The sequence below is a fragment of the Halichoerus grypus genome, chromosome 3 (genome assembly GCF_964656455.1).
Source record: "Halichoerus grypus chromosome 3, mHalGry1.hap1.1, whole genome shotgun sequence".
NCBI lineage: Eukaryota > Metazoa > Chordata > Mammalia > Carnivora > Phocidae > Halichoerus > Halichoerus grypus.
Window position 1 is genome coordinate 38102895 of NC_135714.1, and position 19838 is coordinate 38122732.

Sequence of the window (19838 nt, forward strand, 5' to 3'; positions counted from 1 at the left end):
TGGAGGATGACCAAGCAAAGAAAGGATAAGGGCAGTTCCTCTAATTCTCACTTCCTGGGCCATAAGGAAGGTGGATGAAAAGTACTTCAACAAAAATTTCTATTACTGAACACTACAGTTAGCAGTAGAAATGGAAGACCGAATACTAAAACTTTGATGCTTAATCACTAATTATCTATGATGTTTCTAGCCTGCCTGTTTCTAACCCAACAGACCAATTTCCCTCTTTTTACCCATCTCATTTTAGAGAAAAATAAATACCAATTCCATTGAATCCAAGAATGTCAAGATTCTAGTTTTCTTTAGATTGATTTATATATGCCTACTATGTATGTAGCTTGTAGGTATTGTATGTGTTTAGATAATTTGAGAAGGAACCCACCTCACTTACTGCCAATGGAAGGTTTGCATTTATAACACTGACCATGAGCACATTCTGTAAGAAGTGGTTGTCTACAAAACAATACAGATTTTTACTTATCAAAGGCCAACCAGGTCCTTGAATCCTAGAAACTGGTTCTCAGTAACATGATTATTTGTATTTAAATAATTGTTTACCACACTGTAGCTAGGTAGGCAAGCTCTGAAAAGAATATAAAATGTAAAGGGTTATATAAACACTCAAGGAGGAATAGCATACCATTGATACAAACAAGTATCCTTAACTCTCCAAGTATTTGGCTCGACTAGGCATGAGATAGACACATAATTCTATAACACTAAAAATGCTTGTTTATTCTAACCTCCCTCCATATAATGGGAACATAATATGAAGTAAAAATACTATTTAATGAAAAACTCACCATATCTGTATCTGAGACAGGGCCAAAACTGGTCACGTAGATGTTAGTGAAGACTTCAGTAATACTGTCTGATATGAGAAAAAAAGATTAAATATAGATAATATATAATGAGAACCACTGAAAGAGAAGGGGTCAAGTACATGGAATGATTAGAAAGCTGTGTGATATTTAGGAATATTGCTTTTTACTTTCTTTTCAACCTTCACAAACAACAAAAATTTCCATATTGTTCAATTATTTCATAGGTTCTCACAATCCTAAATGCTAAATGCTTAGAAGTATTATGGCATTCTTACTTGGAAACTATGCCTGATTTAGAGCATTCTGTTTTAAACATATTTCTGAGAATTAATAGTTTCTTAGAATTTCTCTTAACTGAACTAGTTTACAATAAATTTACTACCAGTACTAAAAATACGGTGTGTTAATATGGTTGCTGTTTGATATAGTCCTAAATTTGGTTTTTAAACTAAATATTTCAGATGGTACTTCATGATGGTAGAGGTTTAGTTTGTAGATTGGAAATTAGTATATCTTCTCAGTAAAGCACAGAAATGAATTGTTATTTATTAAAAATAAATATAATTCAAGTTAATATAAAAAGCTTCATTATTCAATGACATAAAAATAAAAGCAATTAACAGACATTAATCACAATGGATTACTTCCAAACTTGCCTTTAAAGGTATTTACAAATGTATGAAATGTTAAGATTGACTTGAATTAGATTCAAATGTTATGTAACTTATTAACTGTAACACAATTACCTGGCTAGCTCTTTTAACCAGGTGATTTAGATCTCTGATTTTAAATAAGCCAAATGGTGATGGGGGAAAGGCTCAAAGAAAAGGATTGAAAAGAAAAATTCTTCCAATGTAACTTATAGAAAAAAGCAATACATCATTAATTTCTATCATCATGAACTGAATGCCTCATCTACTGTCAAATTTGTAATTCCACAGAAACAAGATCACAAAATATTTTTAATATTATACTGGACACTAATTCACAACCATAAAAGAGAGAGTAAACTAAGTCTGGGGATATTGTATCCACTAAGACCCAAATAAAAAGTCAAAAGGCTTTTGAAATAACAGAGCAGACTTTGAAAGCTTAGGCTTCAAATGTCTTGAAATATAATAATCTGCATGATGATCCTGTGAAGTAGGTTCTCTGTTATCATCTCAATCTGTACACGTACACTTACGTACATACAGAAAGGTAAGGAAATGTGCCAAACAACCCACGCTTGGTAGAGTAAATAGAGCCAGGTTTTAGAACCCAAGCAATCTGGCTCCTCAGCCCTAATGGTAAACCAAAGCTAGAAGTGTTTTCTCATTAACTACATATTTCTATTCACCATAATACTCTGCACCAAAAACATGTAGTGTTTCAAATAAATATATTTATTCAGCTTTATTATTTTCTATTCTATTTTATTCCAAAAACTGTTTTCATGAAATTTTACCACAAAACTCATTTGGGACATAAATATGTTTATAAAGTTAATTCTCAGCTGCCAGCTTCCCCAAAGACCTGTACAAGGTCAGCTTCACAGGCATGTAGCTTGTGCCGTCTCCTAGAGCCCTGCGCTCAGAAAAGCCCCACGCTTGCTTTAGTGTTCTGTTTTTCTCTCTTAAAAGTCTTAATTACCTTTTGAATGAAGGGCCCTGCATTTTCATCTTGGACAAGGCCTCACAAATGATGTAGCTGGTCCTAGTTGTGAATTATATAAGCTATTAGAAAGAAATTACGAAAATGGGACTCAGGTTTGTTTGCTTTTTCCCCTTATTCATACCAAATCAATACTGTCACACTTATTCAATAAACAATTGAGTAAAACTTTAGTCATTATAGATATTGATTTAAAATGTTCCAGGGAAGAAAAATGTAAATGCTGAGGTAGTCTTCACCCAAATAGAGGCAAATGAAATCATTCTCCTTAGTGTGGAGTAGCAAAACTAGAGAAGAGGGATGACAAACTGTGTGAATATATTCATGCTAAGGATATGAAGAATATCTATTATATGCCAAATGGCAAGTAAAGGGTACGGAAGGTTGTTATCAGTACCTTGTGGCTGCAGGGAAATGGCAGCTAAGAATCCAAAGAGAAAAATAAGATTACCCTCAAAGCTCTAAGCAGTAAGAGCAACACCTAAAGACAGAACACAGACACGCAAAATTACCTTAAATAAATGATTTCATGGTTTATCAACTTCATAAGCACAGTGAAAGAATGTATGCATTGCAAGGAATATTCTCCAGCTATGCAAGTTCAAAAAAAAAAAAAAAAAAAAAGGAAAATCAGCAAGGCAAACACTGACCATGAATACCCAATAGCTAGGAGATTGAGGAAGTGATTCTTGGTTGTTGCAACAGAGTTGTCAACAATCAACATGAATTAGTAAAATATTTTAGGGTGATGACTACAAATGTTTGATACATCTAACACAGTTTTCTAAGGTTCTATATTCAAAATGCTGTCTTTGATTATGATTTGGCTTTCCATAAGAGAAGAGAAGGGAAAAGAAGGAAAGAGGAGGGGAGGAGAAAAGAAATAAGATTTTATGCACATCGGTTATTTAGGGATCTTGTGACACTAATTTGTCAAAGTCCATAGTATCTTCTGGTTAATTGTTGTTTTCCCATATGGATTTAGAACAAGGTTAAATTGTGTTGCTAATTAATACCTGTTATAATATTCAGATCCGTGTGACAGATGTCTGTCACAGAGTAAACACATGAGTTGATATTCTGGCAGCAACCTCAGTCTCTTCACTTTAAGTACCATGAGTTACCTTTTCAAGTCCTGATCACATTGAGTGGACTAGCTTTGCACTGTCCTGACTCAGGGCCTTCACCTTGGCTACTGCCTCTTTCTCTTCCCTTCTTAGTTGATTGCTTACCTGCCTTTAAGTCTCTATTTAAACGTCCTCTCCTCAGAGCAGAGGTTCACTATGCCCCCTGTATAATGTAAGTCTGTTTCCCTCATTTTCTCCCTGACACTTCCTTTTCCTAGGACTTTTTAGAATTTGCCATTATTTTCATGCCTTAATGTTTTTTACCCACTTTTTGGTTTTGGTTTTGTTTGATCTATCTCCCCAGTCATGATTCAGATTCATGAAAACAATGACTATGACCTTTCTGTCCACTGTCCTATCAACAGTGCTTAGCACAATGCCTCCCACATATTAGGTGTCTTACGTTTGAATTAACAAATAATTTCTAATTATAGTTCATGTAGAATATACACCTTTTCCCAAAATATTCCACCAACATTACAAATGGCCATGAATAATGAAATGGGTACTGTCATTAGTGAAGACAGTGCCCAAACTACCCATTGATAGAAAGAGGTTGAAAGCCTAGGGAACTGGATCCCAGTGAAGAAACTTTACATCAAGCAAAAGGAAAGAATATATTTAGGGAAAGCACTATTTCAGTGGAAACCAAAATTTAACTTTTGAACAAACAGTAAGTGGCTTTTAACAGAAACGTATACCATGAGTTACCTCAAAATAATTGCTTATAAGCTAAATTCTTGGCTTTAGAAATGCCAATAGCAAACTATGCAAAAAAGGATCTTCTATATAGATTTTTCCAAAGGCAAAACACCATGAGGTTAATAATAAGTACTTGAGGAGAAATAAGGACTGCATGTAGTAAAAGGTGTGATCCTGGGACACCTGGGTGGCTCAGAAGGTTAAGCATCTGCCTTCAGCTCAGGTCCTGATCCCAGGGTCCTGGGATCAAGTCCCACATCAGGCCCCCTCAGTGAGGTGCCTGTTTCTCCCTGCTCCCCCTGCTTTCACCCTCTCTCTCTCTGACAAATAAATAATAATGAAAATAAAATCTTTAAAAAAAAAAAAGGTGTGTGGGGCGCCTGGGTGGCTCAGTCACTAAGTGTCTGCTTTCGGCTCAGGTCATGATCCCGGGGTCCTGGGATCGAGCCCCGCATCGGGCTCCCTGCTCGGTGGGAAGCCTGCTTCTCCCTCTCCTACTCCCCCTGCTTGTGCTCCCTCTCTCGCTGTGTCTGTCTCTGTCAAATAAATAAATAAAATCTTAAAAAAAAAAAAAGGTGTGATCCTTAGGAACGATCATCAAATTCAGGATTTGAAAGGCAGTTATCATTGGGGAAAGAGAATGGGGAATAACCTGCTTAGGGTTACAGAGGGGGTTTCTAATGTATTCTATTATTCTCCTTCTTTTAAAATTGATCTCAATTTTGGCAAATTCTAAGAGTTGATGAAGCTGGTCATGAAATAAATCATACAACCCTCTGTACTCTTTTGAATGTTTGAAATACTTCATAGAAAAAAATAATAAATGGCCCTGAAGGATATCCAAAATGAACATATAAATAATTTCAAGAAGGGCTGAAATTAATTGATAAAAATTGTTCTTCATTGGATAATGCAGCATACAATAAAATTCAATTGTTATTTAAATTTTAATTAACATACAGTGCAATATTGGTTTCAGGAGTAGAATTCAGTGATTCATCACTTACACACAACACCCGGTGCACAATCACAAGTGTTCTCTATAATACCTATCACCCATCTAGCTCATTCCCCCACTCACCTCCCTCCATCAACCCTCAGTTTGTTCTCTATCATTAAGAGTCTCTTATGGTTTGTTTCCCTCTCTTTTTTCCCCCTTCCCATATGTTCCTCTGTTTTGTTTCTTAAATTCCACAATGAGTGAAATCATATGTTATTTGCCTTTCTTTGATTGACTTATTTTTTAAGCATAATACATTCTAGCTCCATCCACATCATTGCAAATGGCAAGATTTCATTCTTTGTGATGACCAAGTAATATTTCATCATGTATATATACCAAACTCACTTTCAAAAATCCTTTGCAAAGAGTTTAGTTTGGTTCATGAATACAGTTAACATATGTAGGAAGGTTGGGGTATCAGGTTGTAAAGAAAGAGAAGATGTATCAAAAGAGACCTGATGTGCCACAATGTTGAGGATGTTATCTCTCTATATATGGCATCAGGGCATTCACTGAAGGACTTTGGGAGAATCTTACCTGCAAGGATACTGTACTATAAATGTTATGTTACATTTGTAACAGTGGGCAAACTGAATGAGAGGAGACTGAAGACAACGTATCCAGTTTGGAACATGTTACAATGGTTAAAGCAAAAGAAAAAAATGATACTGAGAAAAGGAAAGGGTAGAAATCAAGAGAATAAAGTTTGGGTTTTTTTAAAGGAGTATGGTTAAAAGATGCTGAAGTAGGCCCTTTTCTTTGACTAGTATAAGTGATCTGTAGAGCCTGGAAATGAGCAGTTGCAGTAGATTTGCAAGGGCATAAAACAAAACATAAAACATGAAAGAGGACTGGAAATCGTTACACCTCGACGAGGTCCATCTTACCATACTATATTTTTTAAGATTTTATTTATTTTTAGAGAGAGAGAGAGAGTACATGTGCAAGTGGGGAGAGGGGGGAGGGACGGGGGGGTAGAGAGCATCTCAAGCAGACTCCATGCTGAGAGTGGAGCTTGACGCCAGGCTCATCTCACGACCCTGAGATCATGACCTGAGCCAAAATGAAGAGTTGGAAGCTTAACCAACGGAGCCACCCAGGTGCCCCCTAAATTTCTGTCAAATCCTATTTTAAAGTGTAACTGTTTCACATTTCTCCCTGGTTCTATATGTTCATTGACTTATTATTATGTTTACTGTTTACTGCCTATATCTACTAATAGGGTAGACACATGTGGCTATTTAAACTTAATTTCAATTAGTTAAAATAAAATATTTGGTTCCTCAGTTATACTAGCCACGTTTTATCCACATGTAACTATTGCTATCACAATGGATAGCCAGGATGAACATTTCTATCATCACAGAGAGTTCTATTAGATAGTACTGGTCTACATGCTCCCACTAGAAGTTAAGCTCCATGAAGACAGGGACTTTTGTTTGCTCAGAAAAGTAAAACCCCAGCACAGAACAACCCCTGACATAACTGATAAATTTTTGTCAATAAATGAGTAAATGAATTATCATTATTAGTTCAGAGTCATTGGAGGTAGACATAGCCTCTGCTATCATAATGCGATAGCCTAGAGAAGAGAGATACTATGCAAAATCAAATAAATACACAATTACCGACGTGATAATATGCTATGAGAACATGTAAGAAAAGACTCCCACTCCTGGAAACTTTCTTCACCTGGTCTCTGGAACATCATAATCTCTTGATTTTATTCCAACCTTACTGGTTGCTTTACTCCTATACCAGCATCCTGTTAATATTGGAATGTCCCAACATTCAGTTTTTGGTCCTCTTTATTTATACTTCTTGATGATTTATTTCATGTAGTCAAGGACTCCTGAAATTCTATTTTGAGTCAGAGCTTTCTTCTAAAGTCTAGGCTCCTCTACCCAACTGTCCAGTTGGCATTTTCACATGACTATCTGATAGATTCTTAAACTCATCATATCCCAAACAAAACCGATTTGTCTCGGGCGCCTGGGTGGCTCAGTTGGTTAAGCAACTGCCTTCGGCTCAGGTCATGATCCTGGAGTCCCGGGATCGAGTCCCGCATCGGGCTCCCTGCTCGGCAGGGAGTCTGCTTCTCCCTCTGACCCTCCTCCCTCTCATGCTCTCTGTCTCTCATTCTCTCTCTCTCAAATAAATAAATAAAATCTTTAAAAAAAAAAAAAAAACCGATTTGTCTCTCCAAAATCAATCACACTAATGATTCCCTATTGTATTTGATTGTTGTTCCAATGCTCTGGGTCACAAATCTTAGTTCATCCACAACTTCTCTGTTTTTAACAGTAAGTCTGGTTGGCTCTCCAAGATATCTATAATCCAACAACTTCTCACCCTTTCTCCGTTACTACTGTTAAAGCTACCATGATCTCTCTATAGTAACACTGCTTCTACCCATTCACCCATACAGTCTCTTACTTTTTTATAATAGTTTTCTTGAGATATAATTCATGCAATATAAAATACACCCTTTTTAAAGTATACAATTCAGTGGTTTTTAGGATAGGGCTGTACAACATCACTACTATCTAACCTTTGAACATTTTTATCATCAGAAAGAAACCCTGCACAGATTCCCTATCCTCCCTTCCTCCAGGCTCTGACAACTAATAATTCAGTTTCTGTTTCTATGGATTTGCCTATTCTGGACACTTCATACAAATGGAATCCCTTCTATTTCTAGTTTATAGAGAGGTTTTTTTTTTTTTTTAACTGATGAATAGGTAGGTGTTAGGTATTGCCAAATACTTTTCATGGAATGTGAATATGATCATGAATTATTTGCCCTTTTTTCTATTAATATGGTATATTACACCAATTTATTTTCATGTATTAAAACAACTTTGCATTCCTGGGATAAGACTCCCTTGGTTTTGGTGCATAATTTTTTATATGTTGCTGTACTTAATTTGCTAGTATTTTGTTGAGCATTTTTTATGTCTATGTTCATAAGGCATATTCGTCTAGAATAGACGAAAAGTTTTCTTTTCTTACAAGGTATTTCATTTTAGTTTCACTTTAGTATCAGAGTAATACTGGACTAATAGAATGAGCTAAGAATTCTCTTCTTTATTTTTAAGGAGAATTTATGAAGTATTGGTATTAATTCTCCTATTTTAGTAAGATTCATCAGCGAAGTCATATAAACCTGCCATTTGCTTTGATGGAAGTTTTATATTATTATGATTAATTCTATCTCTTTCCTTATCTAAGTCTATTCAGAGTTTCTATTCCTTTTTGGGTTAGTTTTGGTAGTTTGAATCTTTCTAGGAAGTTGTCCATTTCATCTAGTTTATTTAATTTGATGTCATACAAATGCAATACAAATGTATTCCCCTACAGTATTTCTGTAAGGTCATAACAGCATTATTTACAATAGCCAAGATATGGAAGCAACCGAAGTGCCCATCAACAGATGAATGGATAAAGAAGATGTGATATATATATATATACATATATACACACATAGATATATATACACATATACATATATATATAGAATATTACTCAGCCATAAAAAGAAAGATCTTGCCATTTGCAACAACATGGATGGACCTAATAAAGAAATATTAAAAAAAAAAAAGAGTATTACAAAGGCAATTTAAACCCCTATGGAGAAGAGAGTGATGGACAGTCACTGCTGCTGAGAGATGAAGTAATCTGAGGTATGGAATATTCACTGCATTTGGAGACCTGGGAGCCATTAGTGGAGGAAAGAATATGCGCGGAGAGACTAGCATGGAGTGAGAGAAGGGGGAGAAGAGGAAAAGGCTAGAGTGATTTGAAACAACTCTTGAGGAGTTTGATTGTGAAGGGGAAGAGAACTCTAGCAACAGAGGAAGGTGAGGGAAAAGAGGCAGTTCTGTGCTTGTTTAAGGTGGAAGATGTTTGAGCACATGGCAATACAGATGGAGGGACTGGGGTAGAGAGAAAAAGATCAGTGATAGAGGAACATTCCTGGGTGGGCAGGCAGTGCGAGCATTAAGGGACCGACAGTGCATACATGGAAGGAAGGAGGAGGAGGGAACATCCTTGGTTATATCAGGAGTGAATAGAAAGAGTGTGGAAAGGAATGGAAACATGTTTTTAGGTCTGGTGGCGGGAAAGTTAAGGAAGTTCTTGAAAAGGAGAGAAATTACAAGTTACGTGCAAAATATCTGTCCATCACTCTTAGTATACTAGATAATGATTTCAAGTAAAAAGTTTGATATTTAAGTGATTATATTAACAACATTTAAAATAGCATATAACCATAGAAGACCAATGTCACATCTGCTACCAGTTTTGTCCATACTCCCTTGACAATCACAATTGCTCTACCTGTTATGGTGTTCTGCTGCAATCACCTTTGATTCTCTGCCTGGGGGCTTTCTCTGGCTGTGCAGGACAGACCAGAAGTGCACAGAAGCTCATGCTCCTGGGAGCAAACCATCTATCAGTGACTGATGGGTATTGGAGGAAATATAGCTCAGCTTTCTCTCCTCCATGGAGATACCCATAAGGCATGTCCCACACCATTTCCTAGAGGACGTCAGTGGGAGGGGAGACCAAATCCCATTAGTCCTCATCAATAACCTGCTCAATACCTGTACCCTGTTTTGGCTCCCCTCCCTTCCCTTTGTCACTTAGCCATCTCCTCTTCTAGTGCCTCCTGATAGGACTTCCGAAGTTGATGCATATCTTACAGTCTGCTTCTAAGAGAAACCAAGGCTAAATGCAAACATCATTCAGTTATTCGAAGAAGAAAAAAATGATAATAATTAAATATTATTATTCAGGAGAGATATTAACTGTATTCGCTGGGAGCTAACTATCTGAGCAAGAAGCTATATTGTCCTTACCCCTGTAATTTGGATATTAACAGTGATACTAATAAGGACATGAGCTCACAATCCTGAGAGCAAAATCAAACTGTGGAGGACATCCCTTCAAGAAGATCAGGATACTAATAATTTTGCTTATCATGTATCATAAATAGAGTGTCACGCATATATTTTAAAACAAGTTAGTCATTGCTGTGTTTTGCTTTAACTCTCTCAGCAACAACAAAGACATTTTGCTTCCTGGGATGATTCCCATAACACCTACATGTGCCATTTGTCATCATTCAATTTTGTTAAAGCCAAAAAATACTTAAGTGACTTTTGTGTATATGGCACTTAGTGTTCCCTATTAAAAGCTGGAAACTTTGAATTTGATAATGCAATTTACTGCCATTCTACCACAAAGGAATTGTTGTACCTTGCCCAATACCTTCCTCCCAGTAGGCACTCAGTACGTGTTTGATAAAAAGTAATGGTGAACAGTACAGAGCTGCATTTGAATGGTCAGCAAAGTGCCTACAAAAGTAGGAAGAATTAAGAACAATAATAAAACCCGTATGTACTGTGTTTCAGTACAATCATTTTTCATTATAGCTCTACATTTTGGTCTTCGATTCTTTGTGATAATTTAGAAATATATCAAATATATTAAATATATGACATTCCCTCCCAGTGTAAGATTTCTGTTGCTTTTTAATTGTTGCTTCTTTATATATTGTTTGTTCTTGTAGTTTTGTTTTACCTTGTTTTTTTGTTTGCTTGTTTGTTTTTGTTTGTTTACCTTGTTTTTTTCCTACTAATGAAAATGGATTAATTTAAAAAGTATAGCTCATTTAAGAATCCTGAAAAAAAAAAAAGAATTCTGAACAACTATCAAGATGACTATATGCTTATGAAAAGGAAACAAAAAGTCCTGAAAGAATAAACTAAATACATCCCCTCATGACAGTCATTGATTCTGAGTTACAATGAATCTGAATTAAAATCACTGCAGGTTTCATCTATCCCCAAAAGGGTTTTTGACTATTCTGGCCCTTAGAACCATCACCAGGTAGAACATCTTAGTGCCTCCCTCTCTTTGAAATGTCTTTCTTTAATATCTAATGATTCAGCCTACTCTGGTGAGGAAACTGAAGACACACTTCTTTCCCCAAAGCACTAGTAAAGGAAATCAAAAGGAAAGCTAAGGGGAGACTGAATACACACTGATTCCCATCAGTTTAGTGGGGCGATTTGGCCCAATTAACAAATAGCTACTAAGGGTTTACTAAGTACAGTCCAGAGACATCCACAGCCTCACAGACAAGGGAGAGACTGTTTCCAAAGGGAAGTTGTATGTGGTACCAGAAGCAATTTATGTTCCTCAAGGTAATGTTTCATCAAGCAGTTGCTACATGTTCAGTCTGGGACTCTGACAAGCAAAAGACAGAAGATGTGCTCAAAGATATCACTTCTACTACTTCAAGTTACGTTCTCTTGTGAGGAGATTCTAGTGACCCTATTCTTTCAAATTGTAAAAGATGATATTTAGATCACATGGGATATGCTAGAACACTAAGAGTCCATATTTCAGTCTGGGCACAGGCTATTACAAATCTAGTATTCCTGAGTTAGTAACTTGGAGCTTATTAGTTGTTCTCTAAGTACCGATAGAAACCAGATTAACAACTAACTTGTGAGAATTTAAAAATGAAAACTATGCTCATATAAATTTACATTTTGCTCCCAAAATGCATATTAATAAGAAAGGATCCTCATATCCAACATATAATGAAGATAAACTTTTATATTTTTAAGATAACGAATTATTTTATGTCAACAGGAATTGAAAATTCTTAATGCACTAAGAAATATAATTCATATATGTTGCTAATATCAAGGGATCAAAAAACCTTACTGTATTCATTTTCTTTACTATAAAAAGGTACATAAGTTAAAGCATGACAACTGACTTTATTTTATGATCTTTTCCCCATCCCCGCAGGATACTGCTGTCGACAGCAAAATAATGTTTATCTTGCAAAATAACTTTTCTGTTCTTTCTTTATTATTTTGTAGAAGGGAAGCATTTAAATGTAATATAACTATTGGAAAATACAATCCAAACAATTTCAAAAGCTCATATTGAACATGGCTTTCAAATATGCAGAATTCTGCCTCTCTATTTCTAGTCTTGGTAAAAGGTACCACGTCAGTTGTCAAACTCTGAAACTCAGTCTGACTTCCTTACTCATACTCTACATTTTAATTGCTCACTGGGCTCTGTCGATTACATTTTCTACATATTTCTTGAATTTTCCTTTCCTTCCCATCCTCACTAGCAATGGCCTCTGGAATGGCCTCCTTTAGTCCTCCTGCCACCCATTTTGCCAACTCCTATCTACCTTCCATGATACTACTAGAGTATTCCCTCCTAAGTAGAAATTGTGTGATGTTTCTTCTCTGATCATCTGATCAAACTTTTTTTCAATGACTCTCCTTTGCCTAAAGATCAAGTTTGAAGATTAGAGCATGGCACATAAGACCCTTCATGATCTTTGTCCACAATTCCAGCCTGATCCAATGCTGTTCTATAATGCCTACCTCAGCCATACAACCATCCATGTCATTCTCCTTCATTTCTTTGTTTTTTTCACACTTGCTCTTTTCCTCCATATAAAGCGTCCTCTCAATTAATCCTTGTTCTTAAAAAACAAGCTCAGACAACACATCCTCTATGAAGCTGTCCCTGCCATCCCTGGGGTACTTAATTAGTCTTTCTGTTGGTTCCGGAAGTTTTTACTCCTTCGAATGAAATAATCAAATAACTTTTAATGCATGAGAAGTTATCAAATGGTCCTGTGTTCCCCCCACTCTATTCACTACTCAAAAGCTCCCAGCACTTTGTTTTATATGAGTAACATGGAGCATCCCAGATAATCATAGAATGATATAAAGCAACATCCTAAAAACAATCATTTATCATTCATTGTTTGCTATCATGTAGTTTACGTTTTCTTTAGAAATATGTAGGAAATTCATTTTGATCCTCTTGTTCAACTCTAAATGGACAGCAGATTATGATCAAGGATAAGGCCTTATGAATCCTGACACACTTAAATATGAAATAAATCAAGTTTCTCTTTATGCTTTAGATAATCTGAAATAAATTACATGTAGGAGTATTATAATGGTGGTAAAATTGCTGAATTACTTCAATCATATATAGAAAAATTTTAAGGCAAAGTTTTAGATTTATGTGCTAAAAACATTAGATCATTTGGTTTTTTCAAGTAGAACGCAGTTCTCACATTCAAAAATCCAACATTTTTCATCTACAACATTACAAAGTTAAGAGCATGGGGAGCCTTGTTGGCACTAGTACAAACCATTGCTATCTTTCCCTGAATCTCCTGGATCAGCCTCAAAAGAAACTGCACTTACAACATAGAGCTTATTGATATTCTAATTTGATGATAGTATCACTTTTCTTCTTAAAAATAAATTTGGCTTAAAGTAGTATAGAAGGAAAAAAGAAATCTCCTAAAGTAATTAACTTTATCACCCGTCACTGGATGCTATTTCCTGATGGCATGTGCACTGGAAAATGTTATGATTACTCTACACTTAACCTGTAATTAGGAACTTTTAGAAACTTAGGTAGCAACCTTTAAGACTTGTCCTATCTGTTGAATTCCCATTGTGTGATAATAAAAGGAACTTAACTGCCTATTAAGCATTTACTGTATGCCTGGACTAGATTAATTTTATATATATATGGTTAAAATATATATATATATATATATATATATATAGTTAATATTTATTTTTATGATCATCCTATGAACTATACATAATTATATTCAATTTATCCCTCATTTAAATTCAATAGCTGATAAGACACAGAGCGGCACTGAAACATTTTTCTCTGGCTTACATCTCATCCTCATAACTACTCCAATAATAAAATGTTATTCAAAAATACAAGGATTTTTCATTTAGCTTAAAACTGTTTGGTATCTTCAGTAGTACCAGTATAATTAAACCATACACATTTATTACACATCTGTCAGACACCAGCCTTGTTACGTATTTAGAGGGCTGTAATAATACAGAAATAATAAAGAAACCTGTCATCTAGTTAGGTAGTCAGTGCTAGTTTTATGCAAAACATAATGTCATTGAAACTTCAGCATGAAAACTTTGTATGGATATGTATGTGACACACACACATATATAGTTTTCATCTTATCATATCATATATGTATCTTATCATATGTATACACACATACATGCCCTATATAAAGGTGTCTGTATTACATACTGGGATAAAGATTTTAACAGGTGTTATATGTATGTGTGTGCGTGCACACATATAAATATACAAATTTTGGTGTTGAACCACCCCTTATTTAAATCAAAAGACATAACACTCTAGCTTAAATCTGGTACTTCTGAAGAGAGCTACATGTAGAAAGACATGGAGAAATGAATTTTCTTTCCTTTCTCCTTTCTTTCTTCCTGTTTTTCTTCCTTCAAAATAAAACATAATTGAGTGCCTGGTACACTATGCAATTCACTTAGATAAAAGACGAGGACCATAGTATGTAGCCACCATAGTCTTGGAGGGAAAAGAAACAAATAAATAGAAGTGTGCGTAAATGGTAAAAATCATCAAATGTGTGAAAGTGCGGTGTGAGAAGGCTGGGAGTGGGGGACGGTAAGGAGAAAAGCAGCAGCAGTGAACTCAGAGCCAGGGAGTCAGAAAAGGCTTTGTAAGCCATCCTTTTATCTACAAGGCATGTTCCTTTTTACCTATTTTTTCTTTTGGTCTCAGAACATTTCCCTTCCATCACTTCAACTCATTTTATTATAGTCTCACAGTTGCAAGCTAAGAAGAAAAGCAGGATAGCTATCACCTTTACGAAATATTTATACTTGTGATAGGCCCCTTTGGTGAAATTTTAGTAAACCTTGATTTTTACCTAAGGAGAAAATCCTAAGGAAGTAGATCACAGCATAGAATTTGGACCTAAAAATGAAACTGGTAGTAGAAGGAACTTAACAGAAAAGATTCACTAGATGCAAGAGAGAAATGAAAAGATTTTTAAAAATTTAATGATGAAATTAAAATGATGACAGAATTTTCTGGTAGTCTTTTAAAATTTTTTTGGATGCTACACCTAGATGTGGTCAGGAAATGCTCATTTTAATTTAATTCAAGTTCCCAAACTCAGCATTCTTTGCAATTCACAACATTGTTTTACTTCGATCTGTTCTAGGTCTGTCCCGGAATCCTAATTACATCTACACATTTTTCAAACAAGAAAATATTTTTCTTTTTTTAAAGATTTTATTTATTTATTTGACAGAGAGAGACACAGTGAGAGAGGGAACACAAGCAGGGGGAGTAGGAGAGGGAGAAGCAGGCTTCCCGCAGAGCAGGGAGCCCGATGTGGGGCTCGATCCCAGGACCCTGGGATTATGACCCAAGCCGAAGGCAGACGCTCAACGACTGAGCCACCGAGGTGCCCCACAAGAAAATATTTTTATTTTAAACCATTGCTACTAAAAAAATTGTAGAGATACCAGAATTTTTTTTTGCAATCAGAATTTTTAAAGTCAGAATATTTGGAAAGATATATATGTAATAACATTCAAGACTTATGCAGGAAAAACTGACCTTTCAAAAATAGCAACTACAGACCATATTTGAAATCAACATTGGATTTACTATTTATTAGTATAGAGCATACCTTTAATTTCTCAGCTCTGATCACATCTCTCACATAAATATTTCAATGTAAGTATTCAAGTTGCTTTATTCTTCTTTCATTTGCACTTACATTTTATCCTTTTTCCTTCTGTGCTCTGATACAATGTTATGAACAGTTGATTTTCCCTCCATCCTATATTCAGATTCCAGCACCACTTCCTACAAAAATACTTGTTATATAAATTTGTAAGTTGATACATTTGGGATTTTACCAGAAAATGATTCCCACTGTTCACCTTTACTTCTTCTGGTCATTCCTGGTAGTCTTTTAAAGTGCTGTTTCAACTCTCCAGACAGTTTTAAAAGGCAGCTGTGGTACAACCCCAGCTAATAGATCAAAGAGATTCACCCCATGTTTGCCTTCACTGAGTTCAGAAGTGGGACTCTCAGCCCTTTGCTGGAAGGGCAGAAAATCACTGATAAATGAGCCTTTGCACCTCATGCAATGAAAACACATCCAGTTTATAGTGACAGGGACAGTTATAGCTAAATCAAGGTATTTCATTTGTGCCCTGATATTCCTCACCCTCAGCTCTCCTGTCTGGAACGGACACTACATTTCTGAACTCTATTTACAACTGTTGAGCTTCAACATTCTGCTTATATTTGTGACTCACTGATTACGATGACGAAACAGAAACAGTAAGTGGGCTACATGATTTATTTTTCCTTTGGTCCTCCCAGAAATAATGTTTGCTTCTCCTCTCAGTGTGAAAGTTTTTATATATCCCATCTGTAAATGTTCACAAGAATATAAATCCAATGCAGAAATGAAATAGATCATTTCCAGAAAATACTGGGCAGTTCTCTTTAGTGCCTAAGAATATATCACCACATAAAGAGAAGAACTGGAATCTCCTTTTGCACCTGTAAGAGGACATTTAGACTTTTTAGGACTTCCTTAGTCAGGTAATTTCATCCAGTGTCCACTTCCATGCATAATACTTGACTCTATGTGGCCAAAAAACAATGAGGCCAGATCACCACTAAGGCTCTTAACAAGGGAGACTATTTTCTGCAATCAAGAAGGCTGTGTGCATCCATATTGATTTTGGAGAATGTCTGGAGCAGAGTGCCTGGATCAGACGATTTGATGGGGGATAAACAGTCAGGGCTGGACCTAGATCAAGCTGTAAAGAAGTTTTCTCTGAAAGGCCTTACTACTATTTTTTCATGCCTAATGTTTTCTCTGAGCAATAGAGTTGTCCCCATGCCCCCCAAAGGTTCAACAATTATTTACTCAGCACCAGCTTTGGGCATATCATTTTCACAATGCTGTGGAGGATGCAAAGAAGCACAAGTGAGTTCACTGTTCTTTTTTAAGTGTATAAAACAAGAAGCCACAAACTGTAAGAAAATAATTATTGTATTTATTATAACCATTCTTGATGGTCTTGATGGTCCAGACCTTGTCATTATTCTTGACTTTCATTTTCCACATCCATCCATGAGGAAATCTGTTGGCTCTGTCTTCAAAATATCCCAAATCCTACCACCTGTCACGATCTCTATGTTACCACTGTGGTCCAAGCCATCTCCGTCTCTCACCTGGATAACAATAATGCCCTCTTAAATGGTCTCCCAACTTCCATCTTTGCCCTTGGACAATCTACTTTCATCACCTCACACAGAGTGAATCTTATGAAACGTAAGAAAATGGAATGGAATCGTGCCACCCTTCTGCTTGGAACTCTGAAATAATTACCCATTTCATATAGAGTAAAAGCCAAGGCTCATATAATGGCCAAAAAGCCCTAAGCAATGCAGCCATCCTCTTCATTCCATATTTAACTTCATCTCCTACTAATTTCCCCTACCATCAACTTGGCCTCCTTTCTCTAGGCACACTTTCACCTTAAAGCCTAGAACTGACTGCACCCTTCCCCATCCTAAAGTGCTCTTTTCCCAGCTGTCCACATAGGCGACTCCTTCAACCTTCTTTAAATCCTCATGGAAATGTCAACATCTCAATGTGGCCAATATTGACGACCCTGTATAAACTGGAAAATGCTCTCTTACTCCCAGTTTCCCCACTATTCATGTCCCTGCTCTACTTTTGTTTATTTTTATTTTCTCCATAGGATTTATCACTTACGTCCAGACTATATATTGCACTTATTTACTATGTTTGTTTACTTCTGCTCCGCTCACAAAGATGTAAACTTAGGAACAGTAATCTGCTTTGTTCACTGATGCATTCTAATGGGTTAAAACAGTTGCTGGCAGTACTTGGCACCCAATAAATACTTATTAAATCAATGAATACATTTATGAAAGAAAGCATTAAAAATAGCTATCTTTTACTGACTGCTTACTATCTGCCAGTGCTCTGCTAAGTATTTCGCACTCATTACCTTACCTCCTCTCACAAAACCCTGTGAGATAGGTACTCCCTCCTTCTCTTGGCAGATGCAGAAACTGACATTTAAAAAAGTTTGTTACTTGTCCAAGGTTACACAGCAGGTAAGTGGCAGAGCCAGGATTGAAACTCATGTCCAACACTAAGACTTTGGATGTTAGCACTGTGACACGCCGAAAACAGCAACCTGATGCACTACACAGTTCTGCATAATCATAAGTTCTGTTAGGTGTAGGAAAGGATTTAAGTTTTGGAGACTGGGAAGCAGAAAGTAATTATCAAGTGATAGGTTATTCCCAGAGTCTAATCCTAATTTACAAAAATTTTCAAAAGAAGACACTGGCTCATAATTTTTTATAGAAAAAGGCAAGAAAAACACAAGGAACAAGAGTGAATTTTAACTGGTTATTCTTTTAACTCATTTCATCATATCTTGATTCTTAATTTTCTCCTGGGAATTACTCCTAAGCTTCTCTAATGCCTGACCCCTGTTCTTGACCTTCAATTAATGCAATACCTATACTTGTCCCTCTTCTTCTGCACATTAGCTCATTTCAGTTTGAATTTGTCATCTACTTCTGCCCCATCTATGTCAGACCTGGCACCCCTTGTGTCTTAGATTCCAAAATTCCTTGGAGGAGGAAAGGCCTGGATATAATTACACACACTAACTCGCTTTATACATACCTTACAGGCAGCCATCAACTGAGTAGACTCTTAATATGTGCATTCTGATAAAAATATCCTGGTCTACTCCCTTCGGAGGCACCCTCCACCCACGCCAACACCTCACTTTCTTTCTCATTTGCCTGGTGAGTCATATCAGTACTGGCAATTTATATTAAATGCTTCAATCCCAAATTCTTGCTTTCTTTTTTTGTCCGTATTTTCTTAACCCGAATAGTCCTTCTAACTGCAGTTGTTCGCTTCTTATGGTCTAAACATGGAGGAATGTACAGCAGTCAATAGACTCCTAGCATTTCAAGGAGCTAAACAATATTTTTGAGGATTAAACATCCATCATGCTTTAAAAATACTTCAACAGATTGTCTTTCTAAATGGTGCCTTAAACAGCAGTTGTCCCTTCCTTTGCAAGCTCAGTGAAGAGATAATATATCCTTTGGGGTCAGGCTATGCTCCATTTTCTCCCCAGTAGACCCTTTAACTGCAAATAACTTTTCTTAAATGGATTCTCAAATTTCTTTTTAAATCAAAGTTATCATTAAATTAAAGAAAATAAGAGAAGAATTGTTACATGTACAAAGCATTCACTTTAGCACTTCCTGCAGGGTGGCTTATTTAAGTATGTAGGATTCCTGATTTTCCCACTGCCAAACATGCCCCCCAACCACAAGAACCCTCAAATAATCAGGACTATGCTAAGCACGGCACTACCAGAGCACTATTAGAAGAAACTACATCATGGTCTAATACGCTACAAGTTTTCTGCCTTGTTTCATTTTTTTTTTTTATCATTTTCTGCATTACTTTAAAGTATAACTGGGTCAATTAGAATGGTGGTTCAACTGTAAGACTCTTAAAGGCTCTTTCTAAATATATGTTCCATCAGCTTA

At 36.1% G+C, this 19838-nt stretch overlaps 1 protein-coding gene across 6 annotated transcripts in view; it reads right to left on the minus strand.

Annotated features, from left to right (window-relative positions):
• Nucleotides 1-19838, minus strand: part of GABRA2 (gamma-aminobutyric acid type A receptor subunit alpha2) — a 120645-nt gene that overhangs the window by 70014 nt on the left and 30793 nt on the right. For 4 of the 6 annotated variants that reach the window (XM_036072263.2, XM_036072260.2, XM_036072258.2 and 1 more), the window contains exon 4: nucleotides 804-871. The exons of 1 other annotated variant lie outside the window; for it this stretch is intronic. In XM_036072263.2, coding sequence (XP_035928156.1) covers nucleotides 804-871 — 68 coding nt within the window. Of the gene's footprint in view, nucleotides 1-803; nucleotides 872-2989; nucleotides 3069-19838 lie in introns of all 6 variants that reach the window. One more of the 6 variants, XM_036072264.2, reaches the window with a different exon arrangement.